Source organism: Ruditapes philippinarum, unplaced genomic scaffold (genome assembly GCF_026571515.1).
Source record: "Ruditapes philippinarum isolate M1 unplaced genomic scaffold, ASM2657151v2 ctg395_1_1_1_1, whole genome shotgun sequence".
Taxonomy (NCBI): domain Eukaryota; kingdom Metazoa; phylum Mollusca; class Bivalvia; order Venerida; family Veneridae; genus Ruditapes; species Ruditapes philippinarum.
The window spans coordinates 71,431-94,995 of NW_026858316.1; the positions used below are offsets into that span (position 1 = coordinate 71,431).

General features: G+C 31.4%; 1 protein-coding gene across 5 annotated transcripts in view; it reads right to left on the bottom strand.

Annotated features, from left to right (window-relative positions):
• The window catches only part of LOC132752799 (uncharacterized), a 57,876-nt gene extending 34,554 nt beyond the window's left edge, over positions 1 to 23,322 (bottom strand). For 4 of the 5 annotated variants that reach the window (XM_060743186.1, XM_060743183.1, XM_060743185.1 and 1 more), the window contains exons 1-9: positions 22,773 to 23,322; positions 15,608 to 15,778; positions 13,093 to 13,226; positions 11,631 to 11,786; positions 10,395 to 10,412; positions 7,607 to 7,793; positions 4,926 to 5,016; positions 2,133 to 2,215; positions 1,366 to 1,464 (exon numbers count right to left, since the gene is read on the bottom strand). In XM_060743186.1, the coding sequence (XP_060599169.1) occupies positions 1,366 to 1,464; positions 2,133 to 2,215; positions 4,926 to 5,016; positions 7,607 to 7,793; positions 10,395 to 10,412; positions 11,631 to 11,786; positions 13,093 to 13,226; positions 15,608 to 15,778; positions 22,773 to 23,000 (1,167 nt within the window). In that variant the 5' untranslated portion in view covers positions 23,001 to 23,322. The remainder of the gene's footprint in view (positions 1 to 1,365; positions 1,465 to 2,132; positions 2,216 to 4,925; positions 5,017 to 7,606; positions 7,794 to 10,394; positions 10,413 to 11,630; positions 11,787 to 13,092; positions 13,227 to 15,607; positions 15,779 to 22,772) is intronic. The other variant, XM_060743184.1, reaches the window with a different exon arrangement.
• Between the last annotated feature and the right edge of the window lie 243 nt (positions 23,323 to 23,565).

Here is a 23,565-nt window from a genome sequence, read left to right on the forward strand (position 1 = left end):
TGAGAAAAAACGCAAAACAGCACTTGAAAGAATTAATCAGCACATTGTACGATGTAGTCTAAAGATTACGCAATTTTTGCACCTAAAATTTTATTTGATCCACTATTAAAGAGATCTTGAATAAAGAACTGTTACATTTCAAAATTTTGTAAATAAAAAAGGGTCCTATTTGACTGATAAATGTCATATCTGATTAACTAGATGTCATATAATTCTGGTAAATCTCTCCCTAGTAAAATGTCATATAGCACTAGTAACAGGTCATATTTCCCTAGTAAAATGTCATATATATCACTAGTATAATGTCATATATCACTAGTATTATGTCATATCTCTCTAGTAAAATGTCATATATCACTAGTGTTAAATGTCATATATCACTAGTATAATGTCATATCACTAGTATAATGTCATATATCACTACATAGCAAAAGATCATATCTCACTAGTAAAAGATCATATCTCACTAGTAAAAGAGCATATCTCACTAGTAATAGATCATATCTCACAAGTAAAAGATCATATCTCACTGGAAAAAGGTCATTGTAACCTCAATAGTAGATTGTCATATTTGACTTGTAAAGTGTCAAATCGGACAAGTAAAAGTCATATTTCACTATTTAAATGTTATATTTCACTAGTAAAATATCATCACAGTTCATATCTTAATACTTAAAGGTCATATTTCACTATTAAAATGTCATATTCCTCTAGTACAATGTTACCACAGTTCATATTTTAATACTTTAAGGTCATATCTCACTAAGGAAAGTTAATTATTTATATCAATGTTATTATTTTTTTGTAATTTCTTTACCTTTAATTTTAATCTTATTTCAATAAATTCTCTCTTAGAACATAAACAGTACTTAAAAAACAACACACATACAGTTACTTATTGTTCTAGATATTTGAAAATATAAGATATATAATAATTACCTCCCTTGTTTCAAAAGTATGTACAGTATTAGTTAACTCATTTCTATGCAGACAACTTGTAGTATGGTATAATTGTATGAATTATGCGGCAGGGGACATATCAAAACTATTAATTACACAGATACGGTTGTTTGTAAGGTATTAAAACTTTTTATATTTCTCTATCAACGAAATACTTTCTAGTTAGTAATTTTGGTATACACGAAACTGAACAATTTGGAAGCTTTGTATGTATTTGTGTCTTTCCAAATGGAGGGAAGAAAATTGAAAATCAAGCAATGACAGCAGGAACTTTGAATATTTTGAGAAAATTCTAAAAGTTTATTGGGCACATATTGGACATAATGTAAGTTATTGAACAATGGGTTACATTTTGGTGGACACACACTTGTTTCAAAAAGGGTGTAAAAAGCACTGAATTCTTACCATGCAACATCGAAGCAGATCTTGGACAGTCAGATAATGTAGAATCTTCAGTGATATATCCTTCGGTAATAAACTTATAAAATCTTTATGCTGTCGAGCCTTTAAAAAAAAAAAAAAAAAAAAAAAAAAAAAAAGAATAAAAACATTATAGTAGTTTTTAGATGTTGCTAGAATGTAAATTTATTTTTACAAATATATGGTAGTTTAAACATATCATTATGTTGCATGAATACAAAATTTTACTACAGTATGAAAGACTTGGACATGAAGCTATAAAAGTTTATAAAGGCCTACTCCCTTAGTATACCAGTAAAATTTTTAATCAAACGGCCAATTAAGAATCTATTAATTTTTCTGTTTAGGTCTGTATTACAATGAATAATTATGTTGATAGTATTTTGGTGTTAGACAGAATGACAAACCACGAAAAAATTGTATGTGGAAGTTGTTGCCAAGTGAAAGGTCTAATGTTACATATATTCATATAGCAGATAAAATGTTCTGAAACAAAATTTTATTATTCATCACATAAATGTTCATTCTGAATCATTTACAATTTTATGAACAATATTTCTTTCAAGCAACATTTTATAAGAATATAGAAATGACACATCTTGAATGCTTTTATCAATGTTTGAAACACTGTTGGGAAATGTACCCATTGTAAACCTATTCACTTAAAACTTTAAATGGACTATTCCAATTTCAAAGCTGGGAATATCCATTATTGAAATTTATCAGGTTATGAAAGGTGAAGTATAACTTACAGCAAGAAAACTTGAGACAAAGTAATGTTGCCGTGGATCTAGTTTCAGCATAAACTTGTGCAGGAATTCATTTCTCTTCACATCTGAAAAAATTTCTTATCAATGATTCATCTGAACATAAAAAGAGAGAAAGGAAGACATCAGATGCCCCTAGGTGTATATATTAGGAGTCTAGTACTTTCAGAATTTCTTTATAATACATTTTTGAGTCTGTTTCCTAGAATTTACAAGCACTGGTGTCAAATGAAGCAAAATGGTTGTGACCTGTGACATGTTGAAAAGTGCTACCCTTAATATTCAAATAATTATCCTGATTTCTATAGTTTTTTTAATGGCTTAGTTTGTACAATGCAAATCCAGTTCATATATTTTAGAATTTATAGTGCAGACACAAAATTTAAATTTTTACCTTTAAGGATGACCTTGATCTTGAGTCTGCACAGTGGCAGCATGGGTTTTGCAAAAACCTTGTTGAGGTCAATATTTGAGTAAAGTTTGAAGAAAATGCCTTTATGAGTAAAGGAGACAAAATTGTTTGACATTTTGCACTTTACAGGTTATCTTGACCTTGAGTCTGCAAAGTAGCTACATGGCTTTTGCATATTGCTTAGTTGAGATAAACCTATGAGCCAAGATTGAAAAAAAATCATTTAACTGGTATAAAATGTATAAAGTGCACACAAAATAGTCCCACATTTGACATTCAAGGTGACCTTGACCTTAACACTGATCTGTGGCAGCATGTGTTCTGCACATTGCCTTGGTAAGGTAAGCCTTTTTGGCCATGTTTGACCAAAATCCTTCAAGGGTATCATATAAGATCTATAGAGGGGACACAAAACTGTCTGACACTTGACCTTTGACTGGAGCTGACATAGCAATGGCATTTCGAGTTCTACACATTGCCTTGTTAAGTTGAACATTCGAGCCTAGTTTCAAAGGGTAGAATTTATAGAGTAGACATGAAACTGTCTGATCTTACACCTTTGACCTTCATGGGTGACCTTGAGTGCACAGGGGTAGCCTGTGTTCTGCACATAATGGTCTACACTTTGAGGTGAATATTTGAGGCAGATTTGAAGAAAATCCATCAAGGATTTATAGAGCAGACAAGATGTGGATGAACTGTTACTTACAAACTGACCAACCTGACAAGTGATTCCCGTATAGCCCCCTTCATATTATGTGGTGGGGGGTTTATAAATTGCATATATATCTACCAAATATCTCAAAACCAATCCCCCCGAAATAATCATAATCATTCAAAAAGTCAAAATATAATAATCTTTCATATTTAAACTTTCAACTGCTAGTCAAAATTTATTTACATTCATCCAGAAGTATTTCAAAATGACATGAATGACTCCAGATTGTATAAATCAAGGTTTAAGCAAATATATACCTACATGAACGACTTTGAGACTGAATTTTGGTACAATATCTTCAAATCATGAAGGAATTATGGGTAATCCAGAAGCAAACATAAAATGGTGATAAATAACATAATCTAGGATAGCTTAAATACCTTGATATCCTGAAAGATTTCCTTTTAATTGTTTTTTAATACTTTGAGAAAATTTACTGTATTTGTTCATAGATTTTGAATATATTTATCTAATTCTTCAATAACTGGTTTGAGAAATGTAAAAGTCATAAATTTATCTACCCTAAAAAAATGTTTACAAAGTTATGTTAACATGATTGTATGATATAAGTTTATCTATAGTCGCCACAGGAATCTTACGTAGGCGATTCAATCCAGAGCACTGTTTGTAATTTCAGTTATTTTATGAAGATGGATATTCATTATGAATGAAATATTGAGAAATATTGATGAAATAAAATACATATTTTCATTTTCCATATTTTTACTGTAAAAAAATAATTTCTCACTGCATTTAAACATATTTTCCGTATTTTCACTGGTGTCTTGCTGAACTACTTTCTGCTATATACAGCCAATATACAAAATTTAAAGGAAAGTCATTCAAAGTCTGATGTCAAATAAGAGAAAATGTTTATAATAAACAGAAAATTCAAGTTTTTCTACAAAAACAGGATTTATTTTCATCTTGTGGTATGAAAATTATCATATTTCACTGTAGCCACTCATGAAATATTATTTATTTTCATACCACTTGATGAAAATAAATACTGTTATCATAGAAAAAAACTTAAATATCCTCTATGTTTATGATGGATACAGAATTAACTATATTCAGGCTGGAATTTTTCCACATGCTATGTATAAAGCACAAATATACAGGACAGTGCTTTTTTTTAAGTCTCATCAAGAAGACTGTATAGTAATTCAAACTGGCAACAGCAAAGGGCTCAAACTCATGAGAATGTGTCCCGTAGTCACACAATATTATTACTGGGCCACAAAATAAATGTTAATCACACTATGTTAATTCTTAATCATTTGCCGTAGTATTTCTTAACCCTTTGCCGGCCAACAACAACTGATTCTTCCAATGCCACAAGTACAGACAGAGGTCAACCAGCAAATCAGTACCATCTGATCATGGCCTGCACTGTTCACTATTCACTCAGTCCATTTAAATCATTTAGTAGTGCAAGGGTTAAATAGACTTGACCAGTTTCCATTTTTTTAACTGTCCATTTTCAATTGATTTTTTTATATAATTATATCAAGATGAAAATTTTAAAAGTTGATCAGACTGTGCAACAGATATGCAAGCTGGCCTGGCTCTATACTGGTGGCAAAGGCTATTCACTTTGGGTTTCATTAGGGTAATTATAGAATTTAAAGTCAGTGATGAAGTATACCTGACCAGTTTTGAGAGTACCAGTTGAACAGAGTAATGGCCTCATCAGGAATGGACAGTGAGTACAGATTTAGTTCAGAGCCTCTCTCATTCTGAAATATTAACATGTTTTACTATATCCTGTTCATAATTATAACCATTTAATGTATATTATAGTTTTTCTTTATTTTAAGCAGGATTTAAGCCTACTTTTTTTGAAAATTGAGAACATATTATTATTAGCAAACACATCTAGGCATCTTAAGTTCACAGAGATTACCTGTATTTTAGTAAAATATGCAAAAATTGTTCCTTACCTGGAACAGTGTAGTAACAAATAGTTAATATAGCTTTACCAAAAAAAAGGATATGCTTCAGACCTTAGTTTTGATGCCTAATCAACACAGTATCGGTCATGGTGACTTTCTACCTTTTATTGGCAGTGGAAGTCCTCAGGTTGCCCCATTGTACATAATTCCAGGCACCTGAGTAGAACCACCAACATTCTGTGAGCTATCAAAGTTATCTAAAAGCTAATTATACCACATAATTATTTTGTTCTTCATAATTCAACAGATCAAGAGATGGTAAAAGAAAAGTATTTCAATGTCATTAAAACAAAGAAGGTTCAGTTAAGCTCAACTATAGTTAAATGTTATATTTGATTCAAAAGAAAACTATTAGGATTTCTCTTGAAGTTCTCTGTGTCATGGTGGCTGATTTGTGCCATTTGTGTTTTCGCCCTGCGACCACACCGAGCGAAAAGTTGAGAATAAACAAGTTAAAATGGCGAGGTCGTGGAGCAAAAACACAAATATGAAGTAAGTTTAATTAACAAGAAGCGCCGCAATGCGACGAAAACCAGGTTTTCAACGACCAAGTTTTGATGTGAAAGCAATCAATAGGTCAAAGTGCACTGAAGTTATTGAGTAGAAGCTGAAAATTCTATTGTAAGCAAATGACCTTGAACTTGCTTCCAGATATCTAAGTGGCAATCCAAAGCTGCCACTCAGCAAGTTTGGTGTCAAAAGGTCAAAGCAAACTCAAGTTATAACATGAAAACTAAATACATTAACCTTGATCACAGACACCTGGGTAGCAATCCCAAGCTGCCTCTTGATATAAGCTACCCATTCATCAAGTTTGGTGTCAATAGGCCAAAGCAAACTCAAGTTATTGAGCAGAAACTGAATTGCTATTTTTAGTAACAGTGACCTTGACCTTGATCACAGACACCTGGATAGCAATCCCAAGCTGCCTCTTGATAAAAGCTATCCATACACCAAGTTTGGTGTCAATAGGCCAAAGCAAAATCAAGTTATTGAGCGGAAACTGAATTTCTATTTTGAGTAACAGTGACCTTGACCTTAATCACAGACATCTGGGTAGCAATCCCAAGCTGCCTCTTAATACACCAAGTTTGGTGTCAATAGGTCAAAGCAAACTCAAGTTATTGAGCGGAAACTGAATTGCTATTTTTAGTAACAGTGACCTTGACCTTGGTCACAGACACCTGGGTAGCAATCCCAAGCTGCCTCTTGATATAAGCTATCCATACACCAAGTTTGGTGTCAATAGGCCAAAGCAAACTAAAGTTTTTGAGCGGAAACTTAATTTCTATTTTTAGTAACAGTGACCTTGACCTTGATCACAGACATCTGGGTAGCAATCCCAAGCTGCCTCTTGATATAAGCTATCCATACACCAAGTTTGGTGTCAATAGGTCAAAGCAAACTCGAGTTATTGAGCAGAAACTGAATTTCTATTTTTAGTAACAGTGACCCTGACCTTGATCACAGACACCTGGGTAGCAATCCCAAGCTGCCTCTTGATATAAGCTATCCATAAACCAAGTTTGGTGTCAATAGGCCAAAGCAAACTCAAGTTATTGAGCGGAAACCAAAAGTTGACGCCTGCCCGCCCGCCCGCCGACTTTGGCATTACAATAACCCGGTTTTCGTTGAAAACCTGGTTAATAAAACTATGCCATGCAGGGTCTCGAAGCAAGATTTAAGAAATAAAACAGCTGGGGTGCGGAGTGAAAACACGCTTATTACCACCACCACAAATAAGCATGTTTTCGCTCCACGACCCCGCCATTTTAACTTCTTTATACTAGACTTTTCGCTTAACAGGATTGCAATGCGAAAACACATGAATTAGTGAGGGCGCGGGCAAAGTTTTATTTATTAACATTCGCACCACACAACCGCTAATAAGCGTGTTTTCGCTCTGCGTCCTGCTGTTTTATTTCTTAAATCTTGTTCTGTGCCCTCTTATTTGTGTGTTTTCGATCTGCACCCATGCCATTAACTTGTTAATTCTATACTTTTCACTTGGCGAGGTCGCGGGGCCAAAACACGCTAATAAGTGAGGGCAGAGGGCGAAGTTTTATTTATTAAACTTCTCTTTGTGACCCCGCTAATTAGCGTGTTTTTCCTTTGCGCCCCCACCATTTTATTTCTTAAATTTGCTCCATGACCACGCTGAGCTCAGTTTTATTTATCAATCTTCACCACGTCACCGTGGTCCCCCGCTCCAAGCACCTGGCCATTTGAACTTGTTAATTCGCGATTTTTCACTTGGCGGGTCATGGGGTAAAAACACAAGTGGCACAAATTAGCCACCATACTGTGTAACTATTTCCAATATATTTGTTGCCAGTATAAATATACATGTAAATTTTATTTGCTTTTTTATTACCTTTTGTTTGAGTTTGGCATTTCTGTGGTTATTTATTGTACTCAATGACCTGTTGACTGTGCTCACACACGTTGATTTACTGTGACCTGTATTTGAAGACAATGTAGTGGTAGCAGATGTAACATGTGAACCCTGACGGGGACTTCGCTCATCTTGTATATGACGTCGTATTGGCATATCTATGTACCTAGAATCATAAGTAAACATAATTCATGGACTTTATGGATGAGGATATTGTCAGCTTGTACAATGATTCAGACTTTAACTTAATCAAAAATAAGCAGTTGATACAGAAAGTTTCATCTGTATACATGTACCTGGTTTATTCAAAAGAACCTACATTTCTAGCAGAACTAGATGTTTTCTGAATCTTACCAATGGCAGGATATTTAAGTGTAAAAAAAAGTTTACCATAAGAATAAATATTGGCAAAATATGTGTCTAATATAGAGTCTAAAAATACTGATTATTAAAATGTCGGGAAAATCAGTTTATCTACAATGTACATTTAAACAATAATATTTTTTGCTGTAAGTCCATCTTAACTACATGTATTAAGAATACATAAGCTCAATGCTTTAATTTTAAAGTTATTTTAAATGTATACATTAAAATTTTATGAATTTCACAGTATTGTTAAGATTACGTTGATAAATGAATATAAATTCTACTATAACATATTGGCAAAATTGAAGATGGAACATTCCAGAACATCTGTAACTAATGTTAACATTGAAGATAAGGCCATTCAATATTAAATAATGTATTATATACAAGCGTCATAATCTCTCATCCTTTGATTGATTGGTTGATTGATTAATGAAATACGTCAAGTTGTTCTTCAAGTCCATGTATTAAATAAGGCAAACTTAAACTTTCACTTACAAAAGCAAAATATCTGAAAATTAATCATTTGTACACTTAAAAGAACATGTTTACTATTTAATGCTTATGACAAAAACAAATTATTTCATATTGGCCTCTCAAAAGATAGATGTAAAACTTGAAGAATAACAACATATTGAGTAAACAGTTTGTACAGAACATTAATCACGAAAGAAAAATCAGCAACCTCCGATAATTAGTCTGCAGAAAAGCAATTCTTCAAATCCTGCAAATATTGAATACTTATAGAATTAGCAGTTATCGCACGATGTTGTTTATTTTTAATCTAAAATGGCCAAAACATATTTATTCATATTACACATTTAGTACAAATTGTTGCGGCCACAAATTTGAAAATGACGTCAGAGAGAAATTTTGCAATTTTTGTTAAACAAGTTTTAGGCTTTACAATATCAAAAGATGAAATAAATCTTGCATTTCTTATTGTCATGACATTATGACTTAGTAAACTTAAGTTACGGAAGTATAATAAAGCTTGTCAAAAGCTTGATTGATGACAATTTCTAAGACTTGATGAATATATAGAGGATATTTGTTTAGTTCAGTGTAAGATCGGAATATATTTCACCGAGTGAGCATCAAAAGGTATATTTCACGAGTGGCGCAGCCACGAGTGAAATATGAACTTTTGGTGTTCACAAGGTGAAATATATTTCGATCTTACACTAAACTAAACAAATTTTCTTTTTATTATATGCAAAGAAACGTTTTAAAAAGACATTTAACCTAATACTGAATGAAAAGTGCGCCAAATAATAATATAACGTGACGTCATTTACGACGTCACGTCATTAAGTTGGTTCCCAGTACTGTGCACGCTGGTATTTCACTGAAACAACGTAAGGGGCTTAAATTCAAAACAGTGAAATTATCAAAGTGGTAATTTCACTGTTTCAAACAGTGAAATTACCATTTTTATATCACTGATATATTTCTATAAACCACCGAAAAGCATGTAATAAAAGTCTTATAATTATGAGATGACAACACATCTAAGATAAATGATATATAGTCTGATTAATATATTATACAAATTTTCCATCTTTTAGAAGGGATGTAAGAGACTGATTTCATAATAGAATTGTAGATAATAGAGCATGGAAACAATAAAATTTCATTTAAAAAACTGACCAACACATCTAAATACAACTGTTTTTCACAAATTTCAACACAACATTTTACATTTAAGCAAACAGCATAAAATCTTAAGCAAGTGTTCGAAGGATTTTTTGGGACTGTGTAAGTAACACTAACACTGCCATTTTGGAGACTTAATATCCCAGCTTTTACTTTTGGAGGGCAACCTCAGAGGAGGAGCCTCTTTTGCCCCTTCCAAATAAAGTAATATATGCCCCTTCCTCTTTCAGACCCCTCCTCGAGTCATTTGTAAAAATTTTACATCCTTTCATTCAAAATTACATTTCAATATGAAATGCAAGAAGGAAAATGATGTCTATAATTGATATGTAACTTATTTAGGACATTTCATGACATGGGAAGAAATAAATTGACATGGTAACAGATAAATGGACATGGGAAGAAATATATTGACATGGAAAGAGATACTTATATAGAGGATTCTGTTATTTTATAAAAGGGACAAATTGTTTTTCCCTCTAAAGGTATCAAAAACAATCATACTTAATAATTATGTTAATGAAAAGAAAATTTACTTTTGACTAAAATGTATTTAAGCTTTGTATTAATCAACAAAAGTAAAGAAAAAACTTATAACTTACAAAGAATACGGTTTCTTACTATCTCTAACACAAACTATGTTAACATGGGGGTAAGTTTAATACAAGCATGCTGTTATGTAACAATATATACAACAGAAATATAAGGCATGCAATTTATAGTCTAGATTTTCATATATACCTACCTGATTGAACTGTGACGACTGAAAACAAAATTATCATATCAACATGTGTTTTTATCTTAAATCTTAAAGCATCAAAGAGACATACAGTCAAACCTGTGATGATGTGGGTCATAAACACATTCAATCAATACATATTTTAAAATTTTCCCTAAATATGATGAATGGTTTTGTCCAGATTAAAAGAAGGGCAAGTCCATTTATGATATTTAGTGTGGTAAGGGTGCAAAATATCTTTCTTTTTTTTTAAATTCAATAAACTTAAAACAAAATGAGAGTTGTATTTGCATATTTTGATGTAAGGCATTTAAATATGTGGACTAAGAATGTCTTTAATATAGCACAGGTTTCATTGTACATGTATCTTCACCAGTTGAAGTGAAAACCTTACATGTAATAAATTACACTTCAGTGCACTTAACTTTGTGACATTTATTTATATTCAAGTGAAAATTTATCAACTTAAATTTTTCAAATTTCATTTTAACTTTGAGAAATTTGTGCGTGCCACTTTAAGTGTTACCTTATAAATGTTAGCTAGATTTAACAATACTGCATATTCTATTTCTTTATCAAAATTATCCAAAAAGGATGTTATTAAAATGTTTTAATAATAAAAAAAAATATTTAAGCCAATTAATATATTTATCAAACATAAAAAAGCATGACAACACTTTTTAAAGATAGAAATTTATATCTTAATTGACTGATAAATTATCATACCAAATTAAGAAACAAATATATTTCTCATTAACTATTCTGACAAAACTATTCTGACTTCAAAAAATATATCAAGTTCTCTAATCAAAGGGACATAATCCATATTGGATTATTCCAGTCTCTAGCTGTATTGTGCAAGCCTGGCAGTGATCTGTGAATTATTACATACATATAAGCCGCGTCACGACAAAACCAACATAGTGCGTTTGCGACCAGCATGGATCCAGACCAGCATGCGCATCCGCGCAGTCTGATCAGGATCCATGCTGTTCGCTATCAGTTTCTCTACTTGTAATAGGGTTGTTAAGCGAACAGCATGGATCCTGATCAGACTGCGCCGATGCGCAGGCTGGTCTGGATCCATGCTGGTCGCAAACCCATTATGTTGGTTTTGTCGTGACAAGGCTCATATACAATTACTGTGATACAACACTGTAATCTTTATTGTGCTTTTTGAAATTTCACACATAAGTAATATACAATTCACAAGTTTGTAAACTTTGTCCATCAAAGACTTACCTTAGATTAGGTTGACTTGAATACAAGGGGTTCCCTTCCCCCACCCATTTGTCGACATTATTCTTGTCAAGAGACGGGCTCCGTCTTGGTTTCTTTCTTGGAGTAATTGTGAGCAAATGTGCCGTCTGCTTTTCGGTACTGTGTACTGGAGACACCCTAAAATATAAAAATCAACAATTTTATTATATTGTAATAGTTAACTTCTGCACATGTGATTGTCTTGAAGTCAGGACAGTTAATATTTCATTGCATCATACTAACTGTACTATTAAAAGATGTTTTTCACATAACATGCATTACCTCCCCTTATCACCAATTTGAGGGGATCATTCCCAAATATATTTTATAGATAAAAATCTCTCATAATTTTATCACATTCATGTAAGCTAATAAAAACCTTTTTAACACTGGTGCTAAAATAATATTGTGCTTCACATATGAAAAAGAATTTGACAATTCACCTAGATCATCATTCTGTTTATAGATATGTTGTATGTCATGTGCTTTTAACATATATTGTATATTTAATGCAATAAAATTATTTGAGTTTGAGTTGAGTTTACTTTCCTTTTTTTACATTTGGTCAAATATGGAAATTAACTTTTAACCTTTTACCCCATGAGCAATTATTGTGAAAAAATGGCCATTTTTATTGAAAAGCCTCCAGTGTTACAAGTTCCAACTGCTATAAAACTATGAAAAATGCTTCAATACTGATGAAACTTGGCACATATGTTGACTGAACCATAACGTCTGTAACAACATGTTCAAATTTAAATTTCCTGTTACCACGGCAACGGGGGGACATCTCAAAATTGCGAAAAATCACTATTTTGCTTTGTTTTTTTTCCATCAAAATTTATTTCAAAGTGCTGCTACTTCTCAGGGGATTGAGATAGAGTCAAAGGCTTTTCAGCGTTGGTTACACGATACCATTATGATCAACCTGGGTTATTTTTAGCCTCTCACAAGTCCAAATTTTTCTTGGCGATGAGGGGGACTACCGCTCCCATTCAAACCCCCCAAACAGAAGGGGGCACATCCCCCTTCTGGCAACCCCCTGATGTATCATTTTGATGGGGGGCCACGCCGAAAAAGTGGTCACTTTTTTTAACAACATTTCTCAAACGAAAAACAGTGTTTGGGGCCTAAATAGGGAATTTTTTCACTGTTTGAGGCCTAAAAAAAAGGGGGGCAAAAAGCCGTTGAAACACGCTTACATCAGGGAAAAGGTTAATATGTAACAATAGCAATTTCTCCACTATTAAATGGTAGAAAGAAATATGCCATGAAAAAAATATAAGTCAATTTGGCATAAAACTGACAAAGTTTCACTTCCAGTTGGAAAACTTAACTCGCAATATATATTTCTTTTCCATTTTTTTTTCCAATTTTGCTTGCACATCTGTGAAGGCATGCTGCATTATATGCCAGACAAAAGTAAATGTGACAGGATAATTACCCATTACTTCTCGACAATAGAGGTAATCTCAAGGATTCTTTTTCCTGTATCTGTTGTTTAACTTCTGTATCATCTTGTAAATGAGCACTCTTTATCCTGTGATAATTATCTTGTCTCGTATATATCAGCTTCTCCTAAAATTAAAAAAAATTAATAAATAAGATCAGTCTGTCCGTAAAACAGTGCACTCAACTATTTTTAGTATTTCCCTGAAAGCTGGGATGATGGTCCGTAACAAGTATTTAAAGTTTTAAAGCAATACCTCAAAGGGTAAAGGAAATTAGTGTGGTGGTACAAAAAACACCAAAAGTGTGATGCAGATGCCCTAGAGAGAGGGATAGCTCTCCCTACAATATTAATATAATAGTCAAGCTAAAATCTGGAAATTAGAAATTGCAGATCAGACATAGGGGTATACTTGTATATTTATGGTGTAAAAATACACCAACACTGTAAAAGTCATAGAGCAACTTCTCCTTTACTCAGAGTGAAGAAACAATTAAAGTTGTTGCCTTATTTTTTGGTCAATTATTATTGATGAATAATAATATTTTGTTCAGAATTTTTTTTTTATCTGCAACTATATTAAGTTATAAATATACAATATTGGATTATATATCTAACACTTACCAACTACATTCATATATAATTTGTTGTTAAATATTAATACAGTTTTTTTTTATCGTAATTTATAGAACAATTCACTTAGGTTTTTTGGGGGTTTTTTTTGTTTTTTTGTTTTTTTGTTTTTTTTTTGGGGGGGGGGGGGGGTATTTATTTTACTCAAGTGGAGGCATGCTGCTTTAAAATAATAATTTACAATTATCACATTAAACAAATGCTACATCCTTTAGTTTTTATTACCCTAGCAAAACAGTATTTTACAATTTTCACTAAATCAAAAATTCATGTAAGTCATAAAAATCATGATTATACTTTTAATAAGTCCTTTGGGATAAATAACTTTACAAAAGCTAACTTAATGGTCCTAATAATTAAAGTAAGCCCACTTTTGTCATGTAAAGATAGTAACAAGAAATACCCATGGTGCTAGATGACATACACAAATCATGATAAAGAAAATATGTAGGCACAAAAGTCAAATTTCTATAAGCAATAGGCATTTGAATTCTAAACCAAATGAACTTGAAATTCTGTCAAGATTAGCAGTCAAGTTCCATTAAAAAAAATTCTCAAGGTGAGTTATTGTTATATTTCAAGTAACATTATGTCAATCCAGGAATAAATGGTGAGTGTTCCCGTAACATTAAAGCCCCATGTTATAAAAAACAACTTGATATATAATTATGTTCAATTGTTAAGTTTCATTTAGAGTGAAATAATGAATTATTTTTAAAATGCCTTGGACAAAATTCATGGGTTTTTGTTTATTTATCGTACAGTGACATAATTTTTAAACATGTTACTTTAGAATAACTTTACATTTTGCCTACAACCCTGAAGTGGTCAATTCCTACGTATCAAAACTCCAAATCAGAGTTAAATAGCCGATAAACACTGCTTTGAGACTGATATTATTTCTTAAAAAAAAACATAACTTATCAATAAACCCCTCTCCCAAATAAGTATCTATAAATATCCACCTTGGAAAATATCAGTAGTGTTCATTTTATAAAACAAGTGGAACAGTCTTTTCATATTGTAGGCAGTCTTTTATATTTTATCCTAAACATGAATTTGTGATTATCAATTATTGTTCAATCTACATTAAAGTAGTCAATCTTTTGAAATATATAACTAATTTATATCAGCTTGACAGTGAAATAAATGAGTATAATGTCACTTTCACCAAACTATAACTTAAGTAGATTAATTAACATCAAATCATTTTTTTGTAAATATAAAACTAATTTATCCCAGCTTGACAGCGAAATTAATGTTTATAATGTTACTTTCACGAACTGTGTGTGAAGTTTCAATCCATAAATAAATAATCCAATTGCATAAATATGCAAAAAAGCAAATCAGAGTTATAGGACTTGTGCCAATCATCTTAGATAATCACAGAGAATAAGTTTCAATCCATTCCCTTCAGTAGTTATGAAGAAACCAGCTTACAAGCCAAATATTAACCAAGAATTTCTAAGTCAAAAAAGGGGCATAAATATGCAAAAAAGCAAATCAGAGTTACAGGACTTGTGCCAATCATCTTAGATAATTACAGAGAATAAGTGTGTGAAGTTTCAATCAATTCCCTTCAGTAGTTATGAAGATACCAGCTTACAAGCCAAATATTAACCAAGAATTTCTAAGTCAAAAAAGGGGCATAAATATGCAAAAAAGCAAATCAGAGTTACAGGACTTGTGCCAATCATCTTAGATAATTACAGAGAATAAGTGTGTGAAGTTTCAATCCATTCCCATCAGTAGTTATAGAGATACTTGCTTACACGCAAAAACTTAACCATGGGTGACTGCATAAGCTCGATTATTTTGCAAATAGTCGAGCTAATAAAAATATATATACAAATGTAAATACTTCAGACACTCTCACCTTTAATTTTCTACTTGTATGTGTACTGACAGGCTGGAATTCTATAGCAGGAAATTGTGTCCGTGCTGTGTACATGAAGTCTCGGTGCAAGATCGGTTGAAGTGACGTGTTCAGGAACTGGAACTGGTTATAATTACTGCGCCGTAATATTCCCTCTACTATCTGACATCTCTAAAATAAAATAAAAATAAAACCTTTTTATTTATTTTTTTTTATCATTGGGTTTTTTAATTAGTCATATATCAACACTTTAAGGGTTATACCAAAAGTTGTATCCATGGCTCACTCACGGAGTGGTTCTGCTAAGGTCCCTCTGTCATGCCTAAAATAATGGATAAAGGGGTACCCGAGTCTTCCTGAAAAGTCATCTTAGGACTTGTACTGTGTTACTGCAATGTAAAACCCAACCAAAAACAAAGGTCTTATACCAGTGAAGAAAGACTTCAGGGAAATGGAGTAAATTATAAAGGCAGGTATTCTAAGAGTTCTGGATGCCACACCAGCTCATAAATTGCGATATTGTCACCTTAGTGCAATAACTGGTTTACTTTCATTAAATTTAAAAGTACTTAACCCATTACTGCACTAAGGTGACAATTATATTTCAAGCCTTGTGGCATAATTATTTCTCACCGCTCACCAAAAAAAAAAGAAAAAATTTATGAATTTATTACCATTTGTATATATATTTATTACTTTTAAGATTTTCCTGTACAAAAAAACGCACATAAATTAAAACAAAATTCTACTTCAAGATCATTAATGACACTGCAGTTTTTCATTCCATGTTTACACAGCATTCTCGAAACAACCCTTCAAAGGTATTAAAATGTTAAACAATCTAATATATCATCTAGTTTTGTATGTTTGCACTTTTTAAATTATGTTTTAAATCAATAAAAAAACTTGTACTTAATACCAATAAATTAAATCAGATAGATTAAATAAGATCTATTCAAAAAACTCTTATGATATTTTTTTTCTTAATTTTTTTTCCCTCTCGTTTTTTCAAAAGTCAAATAAAAACGCCTTAAATATAGAAGTCAGGCATGTAAAAAAAAAGCTATGTTTGGCTTCCCTATTAATGTTTCATGGTTATGTAGTGATCTAAAGACAGATTTCATAGGAAAGGTTGACGAGTGAATGCTTTAATTATTAAATGACATGCCAAGACTGTTTTTTTTTTAATTTTGCATATATTAATAGAGACATTAATGAAGATATATTGTAAAGATTAATGTACTTCTATCTATTCATCTAACAAAACATATTTTAAGTCCATAAAATGTATGCATAGTAAACTTCAGTTATATATTATGCTGGATGAATACAATCATGTCCTTACACAGGGAATTCTTGTTAAATTAGCTTGAGAATAAATAGAAAGCATATCTGCAAGAACTCTGGAAGAATTAACTGTCAAATGTTATTTCTACTAAGTAAAACTACTATGTATTTATACTGAAAGCAGGCAACATATTTTGTGTGTGTCTTGTTTTTTGTTGTTTTTTTGGGGGTTCTTTTTTGTATTTATTTTTTTTATGGGGTAAAGTCAGACAGCATAAAGGTCAATTCTGTCAACAATTTCCAGCTTTCTTGAAGGAGGAAGACAGACCTAAGTTGCTTCTTAACACATAATTATACCACCCTAAATATCTTAAATGGATTGGTTCATCCTTCAATATGGGCAAAACAATTCATCATTTTCAGAGAAATAATTTAAAATATAAACTGACATAATAGCAAGCAATGCAGACCATGATCTTCAGGTTTGCACTGGTTAATTGAGACTAGAGGCAGATGCTGCCAGCAGGCTTAAAATTTAATGTGCACTGAGCCACAAATGGAAAAAACCACTGACTTGTTTTATTTGTTTGATTGGGTTTTACATCACACAGAATAGGTCATATGGCGACTTTCCAGCTTTACTGGTGAAGGAAAACCTCAGATGCCCTTCCATACATTATTTCAGGCCTGAACAGGCACTTCAGAGTAGATTTACCACCCACATTACCGCCTGCTAGCTTAGGGATAGCTTCCCCACATGAAGAATCCAAAGTTCCTGTCAGGATTTGAACCCACAGCAGTGGGGGTCAAGTGGTTTGAAGTCAAGGACCTTAACTACTCAAGCCACAGACGCCCCCCACTCAACTTTCCACAGGGTAGATGGATTGTTTCAAAGCATAAAGCTAGGTATCCAAGGCACATATTTATTTCATAAGTTTGCATATAATAGAAGTCATTAGATTACAAAGACTAATGGAAGATCAATCAATGTTGGTTGTTTTGTTTATACAATAATGCCCTAATTGACAAAACTCCTTGATCAATATTTCTGTAATATATATAGGTCTATGATAGTGTTTCTATAAAGTTGTTCAATAGAATCATTCTATATTACAAAGAGTTAACAGTCATAGAAAATGAATTATGTTTAACCCTTGGAATATTAGCTTATTATCTTAACTTATTTTATCTTTTTCATTAAAACTTCTTTATTTCCTAACCCTTCAGTTGAAAAATACCTTATTTAATAAATAAACTTGTCCAAATCCGGATAAAAACCATTCATGATTACTTAAGGGAAAATCTCAAAAACAATCTTAAATTGTTCTGCACTGGTTATATGGGTAGGTGCAGCCATAATAATAGTTAAAAATGGACCAGACTCCTATAATACTTTTATTTTCATCTTGATATCCCTAAATTTATAATGAACAGTTCCAAAAATGGAAGTTGGACAGATTCATTAAAAAATTTCAGCAGGATTTTGGGTTAAAACATATTAGAGACACTCTAAAATAGCTATGCATTAATGTTTTTGCATATTTTGACCTCTATTTGGTAATTTGCGAGCATTGTTAGTACCAATTGCAATATGTAAATTACTTTTTGTGTTCATCTCAAAATATTTTACTTTTAAAAACATTTTCAAAATTTTCATGAAAATTGGCTTTAAAAATTACCATAAAATAGAGATATATCTTTTGTTCATTTAACACTTATACAATATATAAAGTACAGTATTAAGAATACACAATGAGATTAAGTACTTCCAAATATTATTGCTAATTTCACTTTAATAACAAACATTAGCTTAATTAGAGATAAAACACTTTCAATTTTAACATTTGAAATAGTTCCGTTCCCAGGGTGGCTCCCACCTTGTTATCAAGTTCAAATTGATTTTTAAAACTTAAGTAGATAATATTGTTTAATTTTATAAATCACTTTCAAAACTTTTCTGTTTCGAGATATTAAAAGCTTTCAATGGTTCAATCTTTAAGAGTTTAAATTAGTTATTATAATTTATTATATATCAAATTCAATTTACAGCCAAAAGAACATGGTACAACTATATTATGAAGTGTCCCTTTTTAAAAAAGCATTATCCTCTAAATTTCTTAGTTTCCACTTTTAGAACATTCCATATTCCATTTTGGGAATATATTGACAAAAATTTGACGTTAGACAGCCGATGGTATCCTCACTCAGTGAGTGAGCCCATGGTTCAACTGCACAGACATGCACTCAGGCTGGCCAAGTTCTATACTGGTGGCAAAGCAGTTAAAAGTTTTAGTGTTGGTAAGGGTTAACAGTACTAAATTATGTAATTAAATATTACATTTGTATGCTAAAATGGCACACATTTTCAAATGGAAAAAAAATATTTAAAAAAAAACAACACGCAGAAGACTTTAGTAATTATAAGTGTTACTGCAATGTTAATTTTTTTTTTTTTTTAATATTTGAATTGTTATTTAAGCCTTATTAACTAGGGTATATGATTTCAAAATTAGGCATTTAAATCATTGTATACTTGAACGAACTGGTTAACTTGCTTGCTTTAAAACATTGGCATTTCTTTAAACTATGTTTCATTGATATTTTACATTCAATATAGTCTTTGAATCTGATACTTACACAAGTATATATATGCTCAAAGTGGGACTGAAATTCATTTTATAGCAAAGTAAATATGCACGATTGTATACAATTTGACCGAAATTAATTTTATAGTAATGTAAATATATACCATTATGTCATTCTAAATGTGCAATAATAGATTTAATTTAAATCAAAATTAGGGTTAAAGGATTTAATTAAAATTCTTTTTAAATCTTTAAAAAAAATTTCAAATGAAGCCACTTTAAAGTTTACTGCACTCTTTAATTATAGTGTGCTGAATGAATTTTTTGTCTTGCTGTAAATTTGAATCTGTCCTATTATACATGTAGTTCAAGGTTGTTCAAAATCTAGCTAGAGTATACTATCAAAATGCAAAAGGTAAGCTAAGATTATGGGGGTTGGGGGTAAGGGGTGGGGCTGAGGGTAGGATAGTTGGTCTGATGGCACAAACTGGCCTGGTTTATTGTACTGGAAGCAGTTTTAACAATTTACACAGTACCAGTTCTGAACTCTCAAAGTAAAAATATTTCATTATTATAATTGAATATTCAGTAAAGAAATGTGTGCCATTTTACAATTACATTATATATCTAATTCAAATTTTATATAATCCTTTTTGAAATGAAATAACTTATTTATCTTTCACTGCAATAGCATATTTAACATACAGTTTTGTTAATTTGTTTAAGGTAAGGCTCGAGGTAACACTTAAGATATTTGGAAAGTAAATTCTTCCACTATTCTAAAGCTTTTAACAATAATGTGTGGGGTTAAAAAGACTAAGGTGAAATTATTTGATCTGTATTTGATCTGTATTATAAGAAAGTTTATCTTGAATGAATACAATGCTAGCATATTATTGTTAAATGATCAATAAGTATTCATTTTTACAGTTAATCTGAATTGTTCACCCATTATAACCATAACTAAAGCTTAAAGTAAAGAGGTGTTAAATGATTTTACTTGATCTTAAGAATAATTGTTGTGATATTTGAACTTAAAATTCGTGACAACAAAATGCATGACAATACATGCTATATATCACAAATTTGTATATTAACTTTTATATTATAGGCCTTTTAAAATGTGAAAGAAAAATAAGGAAAAGAACAAATTTAATGATTTATATACATATATATAAAGTATAAATTGATTTACAGTGCAACCTGTGTAGAGCTGACCCTTCGTAGAGCAACCACCTTTCTTGAACAACAGATTCATTATTCTGTCTAAAATAAAACCATACTTAATGAAAAAGTAAACGAAATGATAAAATAGTCAATGATGCTAATATTAGTGTTTTGGGCTTAAAAATCAGGCCAAACATATTTTTCCAGCAAGTAATTTTGCTTTACAAAGGACTTTTGATACATTAATAATCTTTAATCAAATATTTAAGGAAATCAGTATGAAGTCCCAAGGAAGTTACATATCCATAACATATATAACTAACTTTAATTCACATTAATGGGACTCTGCAGACTTTCAAGCCATTCACAGCTGCTGGTTCAAATTCCGCCATAGATAGTGAGGACAATATTATATGTAACATCCAGTGGACTTTAATATAGTTATTGTTTACTGTTATAATCCGGTGCATGTTTGAGCCTGTAAAAATGCACATGATGGGGAACCTTGGTTCAACTTTCATCGCTAGTACATTAGTATTGTCCTTTGCATAGGTGTTGTGTGATATTATTTTTAAAATGTTTAATGTCTTAAATAGATGTGCCTCTCTTTCAATCTGAACAACAAATTATTCGACATTTTTTGGGGGGTGAATTTTATATTATGTACTGACTGAATAGCCAACTCTGTAGACCATGATCAGAAGACCAGCTGATCTTAACTGAAAAGGTTGCATGGTAGAGACTATTGCCACCATCATGCTAAGAGTTTAAAAACACCCCACCCCATCCCAAACACCCCCCCACCCCAAAAAAAAAATGTAAAAAGTAACCATAATTGTTAAATCAATAATCCTAGTTAGGGAAGAAGGTTAGATTGACCACAGGGAAGTTTAAAAAGCAGTAAAGAGAACATACCAAAACAGTTCATCTATTGATCAAGATGACAAAAAGCTCACAAGCGCCAGTTACTTATTTACAGTATCAGAAAAGCAAACAGTTTTAACAGTGGCAATTATGAAGTAATGTCAATATATTGATGTATAACGTTTAATAAATCAGAAACCACTTTAACTGTCATACCTTACACCTCTAAACTAAACAAGTTCACTCGACAGAAGAATAACCCCATGATTATAGCCACTCCGGTAACGGGACAAAAAAGATCCTTTTAACTTTATTTCATTAACTTCACTACAATACCCCTTAAGAAACTTGTATTTTATTGAAACCATTCTGAACTATTGATGCATTTTGTATTAAATTACGAAACCCGTAAATGTCAATCAGAGGTAGGTAGTTCAATGAAATATCATATTGATCAGCATGAATTATACAAAAAAGAACATTAAGAATATTATCTTTTCATCGTAGATCTATTATATTTCTACTGAATGTTATGTTTACAAGCTGTTCCATTGTTTGTGTGTACAAAACTTAAAAGTCAAGTGGTGTGTGAAGCAGCAAATAAATTTGAACTTAAAGTATAGAGAAGTGTAAGAAAGTTAAGACAAAAGTAACAAAGGTAAAGCAAAAGTAAAAATTTAAGGCAAAAGTAACAAAGTAAAGAAAAAGGTAACCATGTTAAGACAAAAGTAACAATCTTAAGACAAAAGAAACAAAGTAAAAGAAAAAGAAAGAAAGTAAAAAAAATACATTCAAGTGTAACAAAGTTAAACAATTAAAGAGTTCAGTACAGAAAAGTGTCTATAATTAATAAACTTGTAAAAGTAGCTTATATCATTTTACCAAATAACAGTACTCTTTCATAAATAAACATATCAAAATAGCGTAGAGAAAAAACAAAACAAAAAACAATACTACACAGTAAAACCGTACATATTGGATTATCATAATTGCATGTAATTGGCCTTCTTTAACATATATAACTCTTGATTTTGAAATAAAATGAAATTTAAAAATGCTCATATGAAATATTCCCCCATGTGTATAAATTATGACTTTCATGACAAAATTTGAAAAAGTGAAGCTTTCATTTCTTTTAAAAATCCTTTAACTCTCACTGCATGACATCATACTTCTTAACAATAATTATAAGCTCAGTTAATATTTGGTGTCTAAAAAGGTTAAATAGTTAAAGGTGTGATTGCATAGACAAAGATTCAAACCTGTTCATGATTCCATTCTTCAACCCATACAGCTATCTTATCTAACTGCCTATCAAATTCCACACTGCTCATAGTTGGGGCACGACCCCCGTGTCCTCTCCACGGAATTTCCTCGGCATTCATCGGAGGTGGGGGAGTCGAACCCTTTATTCTTTTCTTACGACCACCATTACGCGCCAAGCTTGGTAATCCATTATCTGTAGCGGCCTGAACCTCAACACTGGCCATATTTAATGTATTATTAAAATAATTTCCTTTTAATATTGAATATTTATATCACATCCATTAATAAAAGAAATAAGTACATTCCTGTTCACATGTATTCAAAACATATTTCAGACAATTCATAGTATCATATCCATGTTACATATCACTATGTTACTAAATAACTTTCTTTCATATATCTATTGTTCCCGTATTTTTCACTCCAATTATTCTATTCACAATCAATTCAAACGATATATCTTACTAAAAATAGTTTAATTAATATAATGCAATTTGAAACTGTTTTGTTCCAATCTATAAGCTATTATTCATTTTAATATCTTGACAAGCAACGCACCATGCGGATAACTCAATTTTCCCCCTTAAAACCTGGTTAAAATAATTAAATCCCCATTTTTTAAAAATATTTTTCAAATATTTTCTAAGATTTTTTGCCATAAACCAGTCCAGAAACATTTTAATCAGTACACAATCCATCAAAAGAAAAAAAATAATCCAAATCCATTGAAAACAGAAGGTTATGAGTTAATCCGAAAAAATTTTTAATTTTTAAATTTAAAAACCTATG